Source organism: Mytilus edulis, chromosome 7 (genome assembly GCF_963676685.1).
Source record: "Mytilus edulis chromosome 7, xbMytEdul2.2, whole genome shotgun sequence".
Taxonomy (NCBI): Eukaryota; Metazoa; Mollusca; class Bivalvia; order Mytilida; family Mytilidae; genus Mytilus; species Mytilus edulis.
Genome location: NC_092350.1, coordinates 6,838,318 through 6,860,588, shown reverse-complemented (window position 1 = coordinate 6,860,588; position 22,271 = coordinate 6,838,318). Strand labels below are relative to the sequence as shown.

Genomic DNA, 22,271 nt, shown 5'->3' with positions numbered 1-22,271 from the left:
ATCATATTCTGAGATTTTAAAAAAATGTTTCCTTATTAATAATTCATTTTAAAGCAGAAAGATCATTTTGTCTATTTGACTTGGAGGTTTCACAATTGTATGACATTATTTTTGATCTTTCAATTTTAATATGACTATATACTATATCTATTTTCTTGTTAAATTATATACTTTTCTGATGCACAAATCAGTCTTAATTTATGTATTATTGCACTTCAATTATTCCATTATTCCTATGCATATTTATTATAATGATTTGGCCTTGTATGTATGTTTCTTTTTTTATCTACTAGTAAATCACATCCGAAATGAATGACAGACGGACATATATACAAAACTTAATGAATAATTGAAATAAAGATGTTTGCGTTATAACGCAAAAGGTTTGCGTTATAACGCGAAGGTTTGCGTTACATCGCAAAGGTTTGCGTTATAACGCAAACATAGGAAGAAAAATAAAAAAAAAATGTGTGGCGCTAATACGCTTCCGTACATGTCCGCCAACACAATTTAGTGAAATAAATCCAGCTGTGTAAGTATTGTTTTTTCTATCTTCGATAAAATATCTATAAAATGAAATGGCGGGTTACTCACCAAATAATTTAAACACATTTTACACACACAAAATGTACACAACATGACAAGTTGGTTGAATTTACTTGCATGCAATATTTTTAACATCGCAAAAAGACAGGCATTATGTTTGTTAACTTATAAATATCATTATCTGATTTAGAGTAATTTCTTGCAATTTTATTGGCTGATATTGTCCTAGCTGCGGTATCGTAGCTCTTAGGTCCTTATGTTATTTTTTTGACTATTTGTGGACCGTAGAGCTACGGATTTTTCCTATTTCAAAACGTTCGGAATTGCGACCTAGGTTCAGGTCGCACTTATTTTCCAAAAAAATATTCTTTATAATCACTGCAAAGCTTGTCAATATATTAACTCGTTCGTTTTGTTATATATTTTTCTAGGATATGATGTACCTATTTATGTTTGAATATTCATTTCCTTAACACTATTATCTAATTATTTCCTTTTGTATACATTCTTCGCCTATATTGTTCGGCCATGTTGAATCTCGTGGTGGCGTCACGAAAAACAAGAAAACTCTTATAGAAATCGACCTTATGCAAAAAAAATCTCAATTTGAGTTTTGTTCATATTAATTTTGCTTATAGTCATACAATTTGAATGCAAAAAACCGTTTTACTCTAGCTTTCTTCTTTTAAAAGTTTCGCTATTTCAAAGTTGTGACGGCTACATATATTTAACTTCAGAATCTCACGACAACGTCGTGAAATTAGCATTATCGTGCATTAATTTTATTCTTTATCGGTCCTTTTCTCGTTATAGAGAGAGCCACGAAAACATGCGTTTGTATACAATATTTAATTTATTTTATAAGATTGTTACAATGAGAACATAAATGATTCTCTAGTTTTCAATCCAACTGTAACCAGTACATGTGAAATGTTACTCCTCTGAAGCACGAGGACAAAATTCGTCACGGAAATTATACTGGAAAAAAGGACGGACTTCATTGTACAGATAACGCATTCTCTTCTCTGTCAGCCCTGCTGGCTGAATAACTTCTGGAAGTGTCGTGAGCAACTCCGGTACGTTTGTGCTTTCCTTAAGCAAAGCCAGTCTTTTCTCCTGTTGATCAAGAGTTTCTCTCGCAAATACGACTCTGGTAAATCGGAAGTGATGGAATTTTCCTATACCTCTGGGTGGTTTGAAATAATTAGTATAGAAATTACCCCATCTGTACCACTTTAAGCTGTGTTTGTCATCGTCATTTTCATTATAAACTTCTGACCTATTGCATTTGGCAGAATTGTCAACATTTTAACCAGTTGTGATACAGTGTTTACGTCCGACTTTCTTTTCCTTTTTAACATGCCAAAATTAAACATGCGTCACATAAACATTCTGTGTGCCCAGCAATCATAAAATGCAAACTAATAGTTTTGTGTAAACCCTTTGCGCACCTCCACAACAGATAATGTAAAGTAGTTTTATTTTTGTTTTGTCCCACAGAATTATCAGCATGAAAATGACACGCCTTTTCATCGTAAGTATTACCATGCAGATAATGGTGGAGCATGCTTAAAACAGCATTGGGTCCATGTGTCCGACTTCAATTTTCCCTGATTGTTTGTTGCTCATCAATAGAATAATTCGTTTGCATTGGAAAGTTTTCATCGCAAACTCCAAATATTTGAACCTTTCGAGGCGTTAAAAAGTAAAGAGCTCCAACCTCTTGGGATGAATGTTGCAAGTTTATATATTGTGAAAAGTCAATAGTGTAATGAACATTTTCAAAATTTTTTGAACATGGAGTGTTGTACTTTCCTATTGGAGACTCAGCCAACTAAATTCATCACGTGATCTTTGTGTATATACATAATGTATAATATTCACGCTGCGTCCGCGCAGACTGTATATGGTCAATTAATTTTTGAGTTCTCACTTATTTCGCGTCTTCTGAAATAGATCCGGAAATATCATCCCTCAACTGAAAGCACGTTTTACACAGATCCGTCTTTGGTTTCATAAATTGAATATGAGGGACACATGCATTCCAAACTTCTTTAAATACGGTTAGTTGAACATATTGTTGTTCTGAGTTAACGAATGCACTAACATATTTGGAGTGTACATATTTCTTGCTCTCGCTATAAGGTAGAAATTTACCACAACATTAAAAAGGAATGGAATTAATGACAAATTGAACCAAAAGAATTTTTCGATACGACTGGTTGTCGCGCTTTTTGCCATAATACATTTAATAGTTCAACAGTGATTTATAATATATCTAGATCAAAATCCCAAATACTATCTCTTTAAATTATAGTAGTTCAAATTTCAAAATAAACGAGTTTTTTTAGATGAAATTTTGGTTTATTATTTATTAATCCGACATCACAGCTTACATCTTTCAAAATTGTTACCTTAATCACTCAGACGGACGGACGGACGCAAAATTGTAAGACCCACCGATGCATAGATCGGGAATTTTATTGCCCGAATACTAATTTTAAAGTTGTCGGGATATAAAAAAGGGGGTTTAAAAGGTTTTATTTTGAAAGTTATTAGTTTTCGAAATACATGTACACATGTATTATGCAAAAGTTTCCCTCTTTCTTTCAATTTCAAAATAGAAATGTCATTGAACCTAAATTACACGCAACACGTACATTTCTAAATTTCTGAATAGATATGAACAGATAAATTGCACGCACATAGTACAAAATCCACATAGAGCACGGGTTGGTCTTTGTTTAATATTGTATAGTTGTGATGTTGTTTCTTTTTAGATTGTTCAAAATGCAACGGTACAATGATATGAATAACTTTTGACCTATTTTTGTTTTTGCGTGTCTCACTGTGTGTAGCGAAGTTTTGCAATACAGCACAAATTTTGTTTTATACTACCAGAAATAGTTTTTCAGAATATTACTTAAGTTTAGTTAAGCTTAAGAATTGCATACAATTATTTTTTTAAGCATGTTAAGACTGGTGTTACTTTCGCTTTGTATAAAATGTAAAAATAGATCGTGAACGTAAAAATAGTTCAATATGTAGAACGTATTAGGAAATACATACCTTAGCAAAACAATGTATTCCTGTTAGCCAAAACTGATACTAAGGTTGAGAAATATGTTATTTAGAAAAGGACAGGATTCAGGAAGAATTTTTTTATCAGATAATTTGAAAATGTTCATGTCGGACCGGATAAAGCGGTTTCCGTGAAAGATTTATATCGGTATTTTTTACTAAACTTATCAGAAATAATATACTAGTTTTGTCCTATATGTATGGAATACGTTAGCTAAAGGCTCGATTTAATCAGATTAAAATTGTAAGGTTTCTCCGTATATCTTCTTTTTTTTTTACAAATTTCATATAAAACCCCACTAAAAAAAGGGAAGGCATATATATATATTATGTTGGATTTTCACCAGTACAGAGTTAAAAGACGCAGAATCGTCTAAAGCATACTAGTTTAATTTGTCATAGTTTTGTCGACCATAACTTTTGTTTCTCATGTTATGAACATGTTACAGTTTTTACAATTTAATTTCGTTGAAATACATAAGAAATTTTTGAACACAAACAATACTGGTTATATTACCAAAAATTGAAAACGTTATACAACAAAAATCTATCCAAATAAACAAATATAAATGTGGCAATTCTGCTTCTATTGGTACCTAGTACACTAAAATCCGATCAGAAATGTCCCCACAATATTTTTTTGAAAAAACGTAGTTTTGTCAGAAAGCGACATGGTGTTTTTTTTATAACGTCAGAAACTACCTGTATGAAAACTTGTGAAACTTTATCGTAACGTTACTCGTTTTACGTCGAATTGCATAAGGTCGATTTCTATCCGACGCGGCTCATATATAACAAAATCAGGATAAATTCGTTACACAGTGTGCAATTGTCCTAATACGGAATTTATCGAGTCAATAAAATTATCGGGTTTGGATTTGCCTCACCCGAAATGAATTTGTTGACCCGATAAATTATCGTATAAGGACGATTGCACACTGTGTAACTAATATTATGTGAAAAATCTACACGAAAATCTGTTTTCTTTTTGGTGACGTAAATCATTTTTTATTAAAAACCTGGCCTGTTGAGAGTTATGAATGGCAATTAAAGTATATATTGCTCTATTGAGTGTTATCGGAACAAAGTGTTATACTCAAGACGAGTGGCTAAAATATACGGAAACAGCAAATGACAATGAAACTAAAATTAGGCAAGGTAAATTGAAAAATAATAAAAATGGTTTTTAAAAGTGTAATATTAAAGTAATATAATTTTTTTCAAAAATGGTCGCATATATCATGTGAACAATGTGTACAAAATTTAGTCTTCAATCATAAAGATTTTTATAACTTAAAAACTAAATAAGAAACAAGATAAGACATTGTAATAGAATTCACCACAAAGCGAAAACTTCAAATAATCCAGATCACTGGAAAAAAATTAGAGAAATTCGTAATGAAGTTATCAGTTTAGTTAGAAAGGCAAAAGAAGATTATAAGTGCAAACTGACATCTCAACTTATTGACAAAATATTCCTCCTGGTAAATGGTGACGCATTGCCAAGTCTGTATCAAATTTTACTAAAAATAGAGATTCTCCTTCTTTTTTGGAACATGATGGCCAAAATTTTATTCATCCATTGGACAAATCAGAGATCCTGAACAATCATTTTGCTAATATAGCTAATATTGATACAGACCCAGAAATTCCTGATAATAATGAGCCTCCGCCATGTCATTTAAAAAAAAAATTGTTATCACTGAGAAAGAAAATTTAGATCAGTTAAAAATCTTGAATGTTAACAAACCAGCTGGACCTGACGGTATCAGTCCTAGAATTTTAAAAGAGGTTGCTAGCTTTATTTCTAAACTATTAACTAAGTTATTTAATATGTCTCTATCAGTTAAACAGGTTCCACTGTTAGGGAAAATTGCACATGTTAATCCTATTTTTAAAGGAAAAGGTAGTCCACATTCAGCTCTAAACTATCGTCCAATATCTGTTACTAGTTTTGTTTGTAAGATTATGGAAACAGTTCTATTTAAACATTTGTATAATTATATGAGAAGTAATAACCTTTTGTCAAAGTTTCAATCTGGATTCCAGCCAGGTGACTCTACTGTTAATCAGTTAATTGAAATATATCATAACATTATTAGTAATATGGATAGTGGGAGGGATGTAGGGTTTGTATTTTGTGATGTATCTAGAGCTTTCGATAAAGTTTGGCATAAAGGACTTTTATTTAAACTTAAATAATCTGACATAAATGATCAGCTGTTATCTTGGATAGAAAGTTATCTTTCAGATCGTCAACAAGAGGTCGTTTCAAAAGGTTTTTCGTCAACTCTAAGAAGTATACATGCAGGTGTCCCCCAGGTATCAGTTAGGACCCTTTCTGTTTCTTATTTATATAAATGATATAGTAAATGACATTTCTAATGATATTATACTTTTTGCAGATGACATCTCTTTATTTGTTATAGTAGATGATGATCCTGCTGTAGAAGCTGCTTCTTTGACTGATGACTTGGATGTTATCTCAAATTGGGCAAAATCATGGGCTGTTCAATTAAACTCTAAGAAAACTAAAAATATTGTATTTACTAGAAGGGAAAGGGAACACCCACCTGTATTTTTTTTAGATAAACGGGGAAGAGGTTTGAGAAAATAAATATTCACTGTCATCTTGGGATAACATTTCAGTCATCAGCTTCATGGAACTCACATATTGATATTATTTATAAAAAGCATGCTCTCGTCTATCTATGCTTCGTCAAGTTAAACATTTATTAGATAGTTCACTGATACGTATTTATTATGCTTTTATTAGACCTATATTAGAGTATGGTGATGTTGTATGGGGCAATTGCTCCCTAGCCGCTAGAATTATTACAGGTTTACGACGTAATTCCTTCAGACAAAAACTTTATATTGAATTAGGTTTAGAAACTCTGGAGAATAGACGTAATAAACATAAGCTTATACTATTCTATAAAATATTAAATGGGATGACACTTGCATACTTATATGAGTTAGTCTAGCCATATCTTCCCAGACAAACCCCTTATACTTTGAGGAATAATAACACTTTTCATCCGCCTCTTGCTAGATCTAGCTCTTATTTTAATAGTTCCATTCCTTCCACTATAAGACTTTGGAATAGTCTTCCTTTGAGTTTACAAAAATCCCCAAGTTAGGTACATTTAGAAGTGGACGGATGATATATTTAAACCTTTCAACTATGGGATAAGGAAACTTAATATAAGTCATTGTCAACTCAGAAATAATGCTAGCAACCTAAAGTCTCATCTTTTTAATCAGTTCTTATCCGAGAACACTTTTTGTGCAAACTGTATTCACCCTGTTGAGGATAACAAACATTTCTTTTTCATTTGCCCTAAGTACAATGATGTAAGACAGATCCTTCTTGATTCCATTAACTCCATTGATGATAATGTTGATATGAATATTGCTTTTTTTAAATCTGTTCATAAATATATCAGTGACACTCAACGTTTTGTTTGAAACTTACTTATTTTTTGTTTCATTTAGTTTTATTTTTTATTTTTTTCTCCTCCACTTAAACATTAATCCATTTAATCCACTAAGCAAGCTTAGTGTCTCTTTCAAGCCATATATATATATTTCTAATGACTTATAAAGGATATTTGCATGGTTCAAGGTTCTTGAATAAATGATGAGTAATTGCCTATATACTTAAATATACTTTGCATTTAGTAATAGTACTGCAACCAGAGTTCATTTTTTAAAACTTTAATGGTCCGGAAGAACACACACCTAAATTATATATCGATGGAAAGAGGAAAACGTGTATAATAAGAAAAGTTGGGTCGTAAAAATCCAGAGTGGTCACAATTTTGTGAAATTGAGGTCAAAGGTCAGACCTAAAAATATCAACATTTCAACCACAAGAACAAAAAGGAGAAATATTCTGATATTTATTCAATAGAATGCTACAAAAATGATTCAATCATAAGCATATGCTATAAACGATGTTAAAACGACAAATTTGACTACTTATATGGAAAGCTGCAATTACAAAATGGCATTGATTTGGAACCTTCTGATTTTTTTCTATTTAAGACATAGCAAAAGAAGAAGTGGCTTTGACCTTTTCACATCCATAAACTTTCATATTGTGTATAGTATTTCACTATAGTATATTACAGAATTATTTTCTAAAGTATAAAACACCAGTTTATCAAATTATTTCAAGATTTTTTCTATCTTTGAAAAAAACAAAATTCAAGCGCTGAAACAGTGTTTTTAATTTTGCATCTTAAAGGTTGTGTATTTTGTGAAAATTAGTATCTAGTTATTATAGATAAATACATATTGTGTATTTGCAAAGTCTGGACAGAGCAGTTATAACACAAAATATACTATAGTCACCCGAGGCGAATGCGAGGTTTAAAAAAAATTGAGTGTAAAACAAAGTCAGTTTAGTGCATGATCATTTTTTTAGTGGGATAATCCTGGTAAAAAAGTTAACTCATTAATTTTTTAAGGGAAGGATGAAAAATTATACAATGCAATGCCAATTTTCTAATGTTGTAATTCAAAATCAGTCATGATCCTTATATAACTTTTAAAAGCGACACACAATAGCTCAAGTATTCATAAAATAGGGACATGAAGCAATCTCTTAGTCATCATATGCGGATTCAGTACGCGTATTAGCATTACAAGACACTTCCCTTTTTTATAAGAACAAGTTCGGCGCAGGACAGAGTTTGTTCAAAGCAAACACAGTTTTTGAGTACAAATGCTATATGGAGCGTAAATACCGCCATGATTCGGTCAAACTCGTCAGATATAGTCTTACCTTTGCATAGGAAACACAAAAGAAATGTGAGTACAAAGTTTCGATCAATGTTCGTGACCCATATTCCCACATGCATATGCATGATGTATCTGCACTGCCAATCCCAAATGTAATGGGGCGGATGTTGCTACAAAAACGATTGATTTTGTAATAGCCATACATTTACGAATTTTTGTTATCTTTAAGGACAATATACGGTTCAGAAGCGCCGTTGTGTTATTTTTCATCAATTAACTAACAAATGAACTTTTGAGCCTAGGCTCCGTGTTGAAGACCGGACCGTGACCTATAATGGTTTACTTTTATAAATTGTGACTTGGATGGTGTGTTGTATCATTGGCACTCATACCACATCTTCCTATATCTATTAACAAGGCTTAGCTATGCGGGCATCATTTCCATAGAAATATTAAGACGAGGACATAGCTAATAAGAGCACTGGTGGCAAGGTGAAGTAATTGTTCTTCTTTTAATGTATCCTTGTTATTTTCAGACACACCTTGGTGTAATTCTGAAAGTCTTAACATAGACTTCAATTTTCCTGCAGCAGATATGGCATCCCCTAAATTGAGTTCAGAGCTAAACTCTATATTTCATATCCCTTGGCCCCACTGTGTCTGAATTGCGTAGTTTTCTGGTTTTTTTTTTAAAGGTTTGTCTTTTACACAAAAACCTTGTTTTCATATCCAAACTACAAGGAAGAAACTGAGCGCGAGATCGTATAAAAGTGTCAGGTTGTGAGGATACATGTCGATCAGTTTGATCACATATATGGATTTCTGTTGTTTCTAATTTAAAGTTCCCCAAGTGTGACTTGGGAAACGAAACATGATCAATTGGTCTTCTTCCGACCGGCAGTAAAACGAAGTGGGGTGTCCGTTTGGCTGTGCGGGATGTATTAAGTTCGCAGTCACGTCCGGTCAGAATGGGGACGTTAAGTCCGATGCCTCGTGTAAAGGAAGTGTCAAGTTCTTTGCATGTTAAAAACCCTTGCATCAACTCTTTGAGGAGTCCGTAGGTGGCATGTTGCAATGGAAAATTTCTGTCCCAATCTAATATACCATCATTTTCCAGTGGCAGTCTAAATTTTCCCGATCATCATCCCGAATGGCCTCTATTATGACAAAACCTACCTATTGTTTTTATTTTTAACTTGTTCTCGTCCTGAACATGCATGACATATTTGTCACTGGACGTTAAACAAACAACAATCAATCAATCAATCTAATTTAAAGACGCACCAATTTTGCCTTCTGGTGCAAGTCTCATAACATCACTGATGATTCGCCCACTGAGAGCAGAATATTAAGAGAAGTTGGTTTTAGCATCACCTTGTCACACACCAAATTTCTGCGAATCTTCAATAGTACTTTCCCCCCCGACCACTTGCATGCATTTTAATTGCTCTGAGGTTAAACATTGACATACAATGTATTTTCACACAATGTCAACTATAGTCATTATCCGGAAAAACCTCTTATCCGAAGGATTTGGTTAACTTTTATATAAAGTCAAAATTTTATTAACAAAAATTTAACTTATTTACAGAAAATACACGAAAGAAATACTATATATATTCAAATCACTCAAAAATATATTAACTTCTCCTACAAAATCTACATAATCACATCGAAACTATCAAATTGATGGTGAAGGAAAAAATAAATGGTGGAGCTGATTGACGGATAGGAAATTTCCGTAATTAAAAAAAGGTACAAATGATGTTTCTATTTTTGAGTTTTTGACAAAATTGTTTGGAATTTGCCCAACAAAATTTGCATGGAGTATCGAAATAATATGTTTTGTCCTCTCAAATGTCAAATACTATTTTTGAATCATATGTTTTTTCGTTTTCAAAGAAAAACGCGTTAAATTTCTATCTAAAAAACAGCCAACTTTAAGTTTAAAAGTTTTACTTGGAGATGGTATTATATTTATGTCTTCATCATTCCGATGATCCTTGATAATATGTGCATAGAAACTATAAAATAGCGGGAAATTTAACCAAAAAATATATTTTTGGATTTTAAGGTAACTACCCAAAACCGTAAATTGAGGGGTACCCCCATTAAAGGGATAAAATACAAAAATGTGACCATAGAAACTTTTTACGACCCGACGGAAATTAAAATATAGATATTATTCTATCATTTAAAACAATTTGCAGCCGTGTGTTATTCCGGACCATTAAACTCGTTAACTAAGCGTCTTTTTCGATGTCAGTTGCAGTACTATAAGTAACACTGTTTACATATATTTGCTCGTGTGTGCTCATAAGTAGCATGCATGTTCCACTATATTGCATTATTGTAAATACAGTTGTTATAATTGAATTATACCTTGAATATGTAATATGGAGAAAGCTTTTATCATGTTTATAGACTGTGCCTGTTGCTCAATTCTTTTCATATCTTAATGAATAAAATATGTTTAAAATCAAATAAAGATTTTTTTATAAAATTGACTGAAATATGTTTATAATTGCATACAAACAAAACAAACCTTTCAACATCAACCTTTCTCTACACCACCTTGAAGGTCACTCGATACAAAACAAGCACGTTCGCGGACTGCTAGTCGGCTAAATCATTTACAATGTAAATACGTCATTACTCGAAAAATAGAAATTAACAATATGCATTTGTTGTGATTTCTAGGAAAATAAAATATTCTTTTTGTTACACATGAAAGTTATCCAGCCCCCAACACAAATATTGATAGAAAAAAACTTACTAATGTCAATTTATTGTTTAGAACCACGTCTTATAAATGCATAGAAATCAACGGTCATAATTCACGGTAGGAAAAGTGTCCGGCTAGGATCGTGGTTTTTCGAGTGATTTGATTGGGCTTTTTCGAGTGCGACCACTTTTTTCGAGTAAATATGATCAAAAATGTAAACAAGCAGACTTCATGTCTAACAAGTCGTGATATATATAAGCTTGAAATTAATATACAAGGTAATACAAGTTATGTTAGTATTTGAGATAAAGAGATATTATCATTCTGACATTGTTTTTCGTTAAAAAAGTTAAATTTAGCCTAACAATGCTTTTATTCCAAAATACAGAATAAAGCCATTTTCATACAAATACCAATATAATTGTCGACGGAAATGCATACATGGAATCTATATATCCTAAGATATACAAACATTTTACAAAAAATATTGTTATTTCATTGAAAACGACATTTTGAGACTAAATTCATTTCTTCATGTCCGGGCTTTTTTGAGTGCGTCCTTGTTTTATGGAGTGAATATACACATTTCGTATAGCTAAAAACGTTATGTGTTGGTGTATTTACGTTTTAAAACTATAAAATAAAGGTTCAAATTAAGTCCCATGGTGTACTATTACTTGGAAATAATAAACAAGCATCGTTCATTTGTATATACTCTTTTTCTCACATCTTATTAAATGCATCTACAGTATATATTCGTGGTGTCAACAATCTAATGTAGGCATAGACAGTTCGGATTGAGACGTACATACCTATATTGTGTGAGGTGAGATATATGCTTGTTCTTAAGGTAGATCATAACTATATATTTTTTTGAGATAGTAATTTCTTTTACTTTGCCAAAATGAAGATTTTACTTTGCTTTTTAAAAAATATAATAAACAGTATGGGTCACCGTGCTATTTTCAAAGGTATGAGTCAATGAGATAGAATTTTAAAATAAAATGTGAGAAGATAGGTTTATAATATGTTTTAAGAAAATAAAAATAAAAAGTGGTGTCACCGAACTTAATTGCATGCTACAAGTAAAAATAAAAAAAATCTCTATTATCCAATATAAAATTACTCATCTGTCTCAAAATATGCACATTGGGGCAAATAGCTAGACCGATTCTGTACTGCTATTGTACAATCCAAGATGGCACTAAACCATGAATCTACCTTAAAAGAGTATACATTCGAAATATGTCATTAACTATATAAAAAAAAAAAGAAATGTAGTATGATTGCCAATGAAACAACTGTCCACAAGAGACGAAAATGACGCAGACATTAACAACTATAGGTCACCGTACGGCCTTCAACAATGAGTAAAGCCCTGAGCTGCATAATCAGCTATAAAAGGCCCCGATAAGACAATGTAAAACAATTCAAACGAGAAAACTAACGGCCTTCTGTGAGGAGGAGTCTGATTATGCATATGTAATTATTGGTCATACAGCAACTAAATACCATAAGAACTTCCTTTCAATACAAGAAAAGTGCTGAAAATATTAATATCTACCAAGACATTACAATGTTGTTCTTGATGTCGTTCGAAGCACTGGACAATCTAGCTGGTGATATCATATAATATACACATTTTGTATTTTTCTATCATTGCTAATGGATCATATTTAGTCTAATGAACTATTCATTTCATTGTTGATTATATATGAAATTTTATTCAAATTTTATTTTCAATGGAAATAAAAATGGGAGGAATAAGTGTGTGTGTTTAAAAAAAAATAATGGATATTTTTATGAGGATGGGGACAGGCCTCTTTTAGTAGAATATATTTTATTACAGGGTATTTTTCTGATTCTTCACTGCTGTCAATTAGGTTTCTTACTCCTTTTTGTTAATCTTCGGGGTTCATCACAAGAAATATTATTAACTGTCAAATCAAAAGTAGCATGAAATGAAGTTAAAATGAATATGAGTTCTCTGCATTCCGTTTTGTAAAGGAGCAAATAATTTCACAATGAACACTGAAAAGAAGTTTTAGAACGCTCTCCAAACAGAAATTTTGCATTAAATTGAAAAAAGCTTCATTTTGTAATATGCTTATGGTGATTTATTGGAAATATATGATATTGCCCTTCAGTTAATAACAGTTATAAACTAGAAAAAGTCATTTTAAAAGTCTAGAATATCTTTCTTCTTATTTAAATTTTCAGTAAAAACCCGGACTATTTTTTTAAAAACCCGGACAACTTCACAGTTGCTCTCGAAAAAACAAAAAAACGACAAAAACAAATACCGAATAATGTAGTTAAATAAAAGTAGGGTAGTAATGTTTAAAACTATTATAATTACGAAACAGCAGTTAATTGAACTTATCGCATGTTTTATCACTCGAAAAAGCCCGAACTACACTCGAAAAAAACAGACCGAATCATTCGAGAAACCACGATCCTAGCCGGACACTATACCTACCGTATTCTTGGTACAGACATTTCCTTAGGCAGAAAGTGACAATGATGACAAGGTAGAAAAGACAATGCATATAGGAAAACGCATGGAATTTAACCAGCCGACTCGCGACACTTGACATATTCATAAATGTTGGAGACTTTGAATAGACACAAAACACAAGGCTGAAAACATTAATAATAAATTCATGCATAGGTCAGCATTCAATCCATATCACGCTATATTGAAGTGACACTCCCTTCAATAAAATACAAAGACAGTCAAAATAAAAATGCTCTTACTAGAAGGATACTGTTGCAGCATATTGTAATTTTTTCAAATCAAGTACACCTCATTCTTAACCTTTTCAATGGGAACATATAAAAGTAGCAAAATTATTGTCGTGCTTAAATAACTGACACGATTTAAATTGTCCAACCCATTAACAGACTTTATTTTCCCTAATATTCAATAAATTTGGTATTACTCACGTTATGTTACAGTTATTAAGTACTTACTAATGTCAGTTTATTTTTAAGAACCTAAATACTATTTCGTGTCCTTTAATTGATATATAAAAATGTTTTTTTTTCGTCTTTTATCCAAAAAAGTGCTATGCGTATTAGCATAAATACCACATAATTGCGTGACGACTTTGAAATCTTTTTACAGGTTGAAAATGTTGTTTGATATATATCAATTTAGCAGACACTTTCCGTCTTTAAAATTTGGTTCTTAATATATGGCAAAATTCTGTATATTTAATAGAGTTTAACATTAAATTGTGCGTTTTACTCTTAACAGACGTATAACCGACCAGATTAACAAACCAACCGCTCATATAGCCGCATACTCAGGTAGATTAACCGACCAATCTCTCAGTTAGTCGAGTGACGGCCGTGACCACATTATACCACGACTTGCATGTTGCGCGCACAAACAAACATAGCGAAATCAGATATCTATATATTTTTTTCCTTATTTGTAATATGAGTAATCATATATTTTAGAAGCAGGTCAATTATTTTTTTCTTATAGTAAATCACCTTTGTTTATAAATTATCAGATGACAATGATTCAGTAAATCGAACATATACAGTTGCATTTAATAAAAAAGAAGATTGTGCTATTCTAATCAACATAACTTACCTACTGTTACATCGTCACCTCTAACAAAAAAGAACAGCAGACAATATATATATAAATCCATCATTTTGTATACTTTACGTTTGCTAGATTTTTCATTCCATTTAAACATACTTATAAGGAATATATCGTGAAGTACAGTTTTCCGGGGAAAATTATGCTATAGCTAAACTTCCCTCTTTACATTTATTATAATTGTACAATCATTTGATGTGTCATATCTCTCATCTTCAAAATGTTTATAAAGACAACAGTAGTATACCGCTGTTCAAAACTCATAAATCCATGGACAAAAAACAAAATCTGGGTAACAAACTAAAACTGAGGGAAACGCATTAAATATAAGAGGAGAACAACGACACAACATTAAAATTTAACACACACAGAAACGGACTAAGCATTAGACAAAATCCTATGAGAATAACAAATATAACATCAAAACCAAATACATGAATTTGGGATAGATAAGTACCGTGACACGTCTTATAGTAATGTGAAATCACACTCAAAAATAAGAGAAAACAAACGACATAAAGGAAACACAACGTTAAAATGTAACACACACAGAAACAAACTATAATATAACAATGGCCATATTCCTGACTTGGTACAGGACATTATATTCGACCATTTCAGATTTAAAAGTTAACATTAGGCATGCACAGGCGCGTTTTTTTCAAAATCAGAACACCCTGGCTACTTTTGTGTTATATAGATGCAACGAAATAATTCATACCATATTTGTAATAGATGTCTTAAAAAATAGAAAAAAATAAAGAATATTGCACAAAATCATTCATGCACAGCAAAAATACACAACAATTGATTATCATAAATTTGGACACTTATTGCGATTCTCCTTGTACCATGATAGAGGTGTTAAAACCAGTTAGGTTGCCCTAAAAATGTAAATATTAAATTTTTTTTGAATTATACTAATTTTTTAAACAACTTTAATTAATATACATATATACTTTGTATGCCACATTTTAACGTTTTTCTTTCACTGAGTTTCCGCAAGATCCCTTCTCAGAACTAGGTTGATTTTTTGCTCTGTGAAGAACATACGTGTCTTTTTTTTTGTTCTTACTTTTCATGGAAACAAATTTGGTCATCTCGTTCATTGACAACATGAGAAATATTGACACGAATAAGTTACAATAAACAAAGGATAATTTATTTCTATCGGTTGGTCCACCATTGAGGATTTTTCCGTCTTGCATATAGAAATATCTGTTACCCAAAATATTTTGTTTTTATATTGGTGTTGTTTTGAACACTTTTTAGGCGTTCACATAATTTATTTATTGTGTACAGTTTTGCTTTATTCTAAATTATTTCAATTTTATAAAGGATGCATCAATCATCTTCATCTAAAGTATTTATGTATACAAACCATAAGATTTCTCGAGTACGTCTTCCGGACAAATATACCAACTACTTCCCTGTCGTATACACGTCTACCACCACTTCCCATTACTTTACATGTTACTTATCCTTTAAGTGTTATCAATCGTCACAGTATGAGTATCTTCCTTTGTATAAATCATCAATACTAATTCGTGTAATTGTACGAGGTTAACATTTGGCGTGTAATACAAATTTATCAATAAGACTTAACACCTTTGGATAATGTGAAAGTGTTTTCCCAATCCATTTGATAGTAATAGCATTGCGTACATCACTCTAACTAAAATGACGAAATTAAATTTTTTATGTTCATATTTTTTTTCATAACAGGTGGGCTCTCTATATATATCGACCAAGAGAAGAGGCTTTTTAAAATTAATTATACCTACAAAAAGCACATTTTATTGGAAATATATGTGTGGTAGAAAAGGTTGATTATGGGCTCAGTAAGGATAATCTAAGAAACATATAAGTATAGCATGCAAAAATATTTGAAACATATATCAATTTCAAAGCGTAAACGTAAACGTAAAAAAAATAAAATAAAAAAAAAAATAAAATAAAAAATAAATATGGGAAATTGTAACCTTGAACTGGTTAGTGCAAGAAAAATACCATGTTTTGTGGCCAGGTGATATCCTTTTCCAGACTTTTTTTTCTAACAAATGCCATGGTTATGTCTTTTGGGTTTCCCTTACTTTTTTTACCCTGTGGAATTGCTATGAGAATATTTCACCAAATACAAGCTTCCTCTTAAATTTTGTTCTATTTGTCAATCCTAGGTTTTGCCTGTTTTTTTCTATACATTTAGATGCCTAACTTCTCACAGTTTGAATTTCTTGTTCATTTGAACAAACAAAAACACCACAACACAGATGTTCCCTAATATTCTTCACCATTTGCTCTATATTTATCTCAAATAAGATGCTTTGTGGATTTACAAATAGAACATGAATATCCATTTGACGCTTGCTTTTAATAAACAAACAATACATGTAAAGTTATCGCTATAAAGGGAATCTTGATATTATTAATTTTGAAGTCTTCAACTTTATCTCGAAACCCTGTGTTGGTTATATCTTTTATATCATGCTTTGTGTTTAAAAGCCAAATTATTTCATTTGGCAAGTAATATGAAAGAAAAAAATGATAATTTGTCTATATTAATTTTTTTATCAACCAAATTAAGGATCATTTAATTATTCATAATCCCTGAAATCATATTAGGGAATTTGTAGAATAATTATTAAAATTTTCAGTGATTATGTAAAATCACTGGTCATTTTCAGAGATTATATATAATTACTAATGATTTTAGTGATTCTACATATTCCCTGAAAAATCAGGGGTTCTATATAATCCCTCATTATACAAATTCACTGTAACATATACGCAAAGTGAAAACATAACTCTAAGTATTACAGTCAACATTGTGTACTCACTAAACATAGATTCGTTATAGTAAATTTCTGAACGTGTTTTAATTTGAATGAATAAAACCAGGTCAGAAATCAGCTCTGTACATTTTAAGTCAATTGATTCATTTGACATGCGTAATTTTCTTTAACAGTAAATGTATTTGGTTCTGCTACTCATGTCACCGACATAATCAATCTAAATCGAACCAAAACCGACTAGAACATACTATTTATGTATCGTGGTTATGGGAACGACCATTATGTAAATTCATAGTTGATTTTTTTATTGCAGAAAAGATAACTTCCATTGGATAAAAAGAACACTTGTATCAATGGTGTTTTGTCCCAATCATAAACCTGCATAAAATTCCACATAAAATCGTACATGAACGGAATAGTGACTCTATATGAAACGAAAAACGAGAAATACTAATGAAACACATAAACAAAGTGGAAAGGGATTAATATAAGTTGCAAAACTTCTACATCCACTATAAATAAATATGTTTAAACTAAACCACATAAACAAACGACAACTTCTGAACTTCAGATTCCTGACTTAGGACATGTGCGAACAATAACTAAACCATTTCTACGTTAACGCCCGACACAATAGTCTGCGGGCCTATATATAGTGGATGTGATGAAGCGAAGCCCCGCGGAAGTTAAAGAGTCATGATAGAGAATGATATATAATTTATGTCATTAAGAACTCAATAGCAACATATATATATATATATATATATATATATATACATGTATATATATATTTATTGTGTACATGTATCGTTACTGGTAACGATCCAACGCCCTCGTGGGGAAAATCGTTGACTACTATTCAGACGTTTTTTATATATATATATCAAACGTCTGAATAATAGTCAACGATTTTTCCCACGTGGGAGCTGGATCGTTACAAGTAACGATACATGTACACAATAAAATAAATTATATAAACGCCTAAAAAGTGTACATAACAACACCAATGATATAAAAAGCAACTATAAATGTAATTATTTATAAATATTTCGGATAACAGATATCCTTCGTCAGTCAGATTCTGATGTTAAATGAATCATCTTTAAGTCTTCTTAGATTAAACATTTACTAAATCTTGAAATTTATACAATAAAAAAGGCAAACCGAACATCAGTTAAGACGCTTGCACCATTCTAAAAATTTGTTGAATATGACATAGGTTATATGACTAATTACATCAGACAGTTCACATATATGCTTTAAATAAACATAATAATGTGCGATGTGAACTAGCACAATTTTAAAGCTTTAACGGTGTCGATATTATGTTGTTGCAAGAAAGATTGCGTCAATAAGAATTCCAAATAAACAGCACTGAACGGTCTAAATTTCTAAATATTTCAGATTTGACAACTGTAGTGTAGTTACATTAGAGTCTGCGATGTTTAAAACAAACGGCCGGTAAAATATAATAACAAATTTTGACTAAAGTAAAATAGTTGGACGTGGTTTGGTACTTATACATCCCTCAAAAAATTAAGCAATTTAAATTGTTATGTTCAACAGATTTATTTTAGAGATGAGTAAGGTAAAGAAATGGAAACGGAGACTGTAATAATAAGTTAAATAACCCAGATGTGAAGCACTGCATGGTTTCGAACTACATCTTTTCATTTATCCCATTTGGTGCCAAAGTTGTTAATTTTCTAATCCAAAATCTTTCCCGAGTAAGTCTATCCTCCCTAGACCAAGCAGAGTTGTGGTCAATGATAGTAATGGTCAGTCGATTGAGATCTGCCTTAGTGTGGCCAGGGGATCTCAAATGTCGACTAAGAGGGAGGTCTGGCTTGCATATATATATATACATGCTTAAAAAACACATGTCTCATGTTTATCTCTAGATTCACCTTCCGTGACAAGGTAACACTACGACTATTGAAGTTATATTTTTTTTATATAGCGGATGTGGTCGAGTGGTCTAGAGCGCTGGAAATGAGGCTAAGCGATTGGTGCTGTAGTGTATCAAAGGTGTGAGTTCGAATCCCGCTGAGGGACGGACAAAAATTTGTCAGTATAAAATCTAACTCTAACACTGTTTGGTGTAATTTTCAGACTTATATATACGAGTCTAAATTGAAAAATACGTTCAAACCTATGATTGCGTTGGATAAAAACCTCAATTTTTATACGTGTGCATGTAAAACAAATTTCGTTGTAGAAGGGTCTAAATACAGCACAAACAACCTTTTCCAAAAGACCAAAAAAAATGAAAAAGTATCTTTAAACAAAACCCATTTGACTAACAGGTCGAACAACTGATGTTCTTTAATCCTGCTGACTGCCATTGACGATTATATATATAAACTTTGTAGTCATGAAGGATTTCATGGGACCCTGGGTTTCTCCAGTTATTGCTGCTTTCAGTGTAAAAGTGTAATGTTGACTGCATAAAGAAAATCTTATTTATCAGTCAAATACAGGATAAAGAAATCAAACGTTTTCTTTTTGATATTTTTTCTTGATCTTGATTATTAGCTTCTGCCTACGTTTCATGAAAATTTATGAGTTTTAAACATTTATCATATAAAATATATATAATCCCAGACGTCTTTTAATTGCAATTTAAAAAAAGATAAATACGTCTGTCAGTATAATACTGAAAAATGAAGAAATAAAATTATATACTTTAAAATTTTGCTTCGTAAAAAAATCATGAAAAAAGCTTCTGTCAAAGTTCCAAAAAAATGGTTGAATGTTTTTAACAATAATTGATGTGAAACAAAGTTTAAACCTAGACTGTATATACTTATTATATTTAACAAACTTGTATCAGTAAAATATACATATATTCGTCATTATGCTCTGCATACTCTTTTGATCATAAAAAGCTTCTGTCCATTTACTGTTTTCATGAAAGTTTGACAAAGTTATTGATATTTTGAATTGATTTTCATACTGGACCTACATATCGAGGCCTCTGACGACGACGACGAAATTTAGGATCATTATGTCTTACTTTCGCGACATAAGTGTCACAGGCTTGACAAAACCACACATCAAATCTAAGAAGATAATAAATAAGTGATCGTGTGCTTCCAACACGTTAATTTGTGTATATTGAAATAGTTCTTGTGCAAAATTCAAGTGTACGCCCTGGCGTTTTGACGTAAACGTAGCTACGAGCCTGAAATTGCAGCGAGATCAAACATTTTAATGATAAGAAAATCTTCTCCTCTTATCTGAAACAATAGTATAACATCTCAACATAGAAAGACACACTATAACATGTACATATTAATTGGAATGACTTAACTCAATCAAAAAAAGTAGTGACACAAATTTACACACCATGAACGATTAAATTTAATCTGTGAAACAATGCAAATACATAGTTAAGATGTCCAGTTGAATCTATAACAGCAATTAATAGAGCTGTACATGTACATAGAGCATACTTATTAATTGTATCGCCCTATTATACATATTGCTACTTACAGAAGAAAATAATAAGTCTAAAGATTTCCCCATTTTCTTAAGCTTTTAAGATGACATATTAAATGGGTTTGGCATGGGATAAAACACTGCCCATAATAGGTAAGCTCTAATTTTCACAAGACTAATTCTCAATATTTCCGAACCGGTCCTGTTAATTTATTTACGTAAAAAGGGATGCGATCTGGATAGAACGTATATCTTTTGCCGGACAATAACTTTAATTAATTCGACCCTCGATTTGTTATGAAACAATTCGTGTTGGCCTATATTGTCTTAATCCCGGTCGCTGTCTCCTTATATCCAGTTTACACCTTATGGGGACACCGTTTCCAAACAGTTCCAAAAGAGGAACGAAAAGATCCCAGATGGACCGTCAAACTCATAAATCGAACATAAACTGACAACACTATGGCTAAAAATGAAAAAAAGACAAACAGACAAACAATAGTACACATGACACAACATAGAAAACTGAAGAATAAGCAACAAGAACCCCACAAGAAACTAGGGATGATCGCAGGTGCTCTGGAAGGGTAAGCAGATCCTGCTCTTCATATGGCTCCCGTCGGAAAAGAAAGGGGATTGTAGTTACGACGTAAGGAACATATCCGATATCATTTGTGAAACGGTTATTCCATATGGTCAACCAACTCATCCAACATGTCTGTAGTTCGAATGAAACGGTTTCTACTCGTTTCTCATACGTGAAATCCGTTTTTTTAACTTGCTCATATAACTCAATCAACTAACACAGTTGGCTTATTTTCTTCTGACAACGGCCTTATTGCGTTCAGAATATTTTTTTCCCCATTGTGTCCACCTCTGAAAACTTTACATAGTCAGCACGTTTCTGCCAGTCCTCTCTCGTTTGCTGCTTTTTATATATTTTTCAGTTGTGTTAGTAGTGTGTTTTTAAAAATGATTCTGCATATGATGCATCATGCTTTTCGATTGTCTATTTGCAACCTATTCTGCTATCAAAATATTTGTCTACTGCTTTATATAAGCTGAAGGACAGCATGCAAACAAATATCTAAAGCTATACATGTAATGTATATTTATTATATCATTTTCCCCAAATACAAATTAAAACTGTGATAACGTTCACTGAGTGCAATCCCAGTCACATAGAGCTGCAAACTTACCCAAAATTTTGGATATATCTATAACATGAATAACTTAATGATGAAGCAGTGAGAAAACGGCCACTTGTTGTGCAATACCTTGTACGATTGTACTGTAGTACGTTAGAATAACGGGATAAGAA

The 22,271-nt window shown here is 31.7% G+C and overlaps 2 protein-coding genes across 2 annotated transcripts in view; both read right to left on the bottom strand.

Annotated features, from left to right (window-relative positions):
• The window catches only part of LOC139529833 (uncharacterized), a 109,943-nt gene extending 95,032 nt beyond the window's left edge, over positions 1–14,911 (bottom strand). The window contains exon 1 of the mRNA XM_071325743.1: positions 14,706–14,911. The gene's annotated coding sequence lies outside the window, so the exon portion shown is untranslated. The remainder of the gene's footprint in view (positions 1–14,705) is intronic.
• Positions 1,125–4,391, bottom strand: LOC139482924 (uncharacterized). The gene is made up of 2 exons (XM_071266951.1): positions 1,904–4,391; positions 1,125–1,854 (listed from the first exon to the last, which is right to left on the bottom strand). Exons 1-2 carry the CDS (start codon positions 2,111–2,113, stop codon positions 1,480–1,482), a joined length of 585 nt encoding a protein of 194 aa, XP_071123052.1. The 5' UTR covers positions 2,114–4,391; the 3' UTR covers positions 1,125–1,479.
• Positions 14,912–22,271: the final 7,360 nt, after the last annotated feature.

Coding starts and splice junctions, on each gene's coding strand:
- LOC139482924 (XM_071266951.1), bottom strand. CDS start 2,113: ATGCTCCACCATTATCTGCATGGTAATACTTACGATGAAAAGGCGTGT. Junction 1,855..1,903: donor CATGTTTAATTTTGGCATGT/TAAAAAGGAAAA, acceptor ACAACTGGTTAA/AATGTTGACAATTCTGCCAA.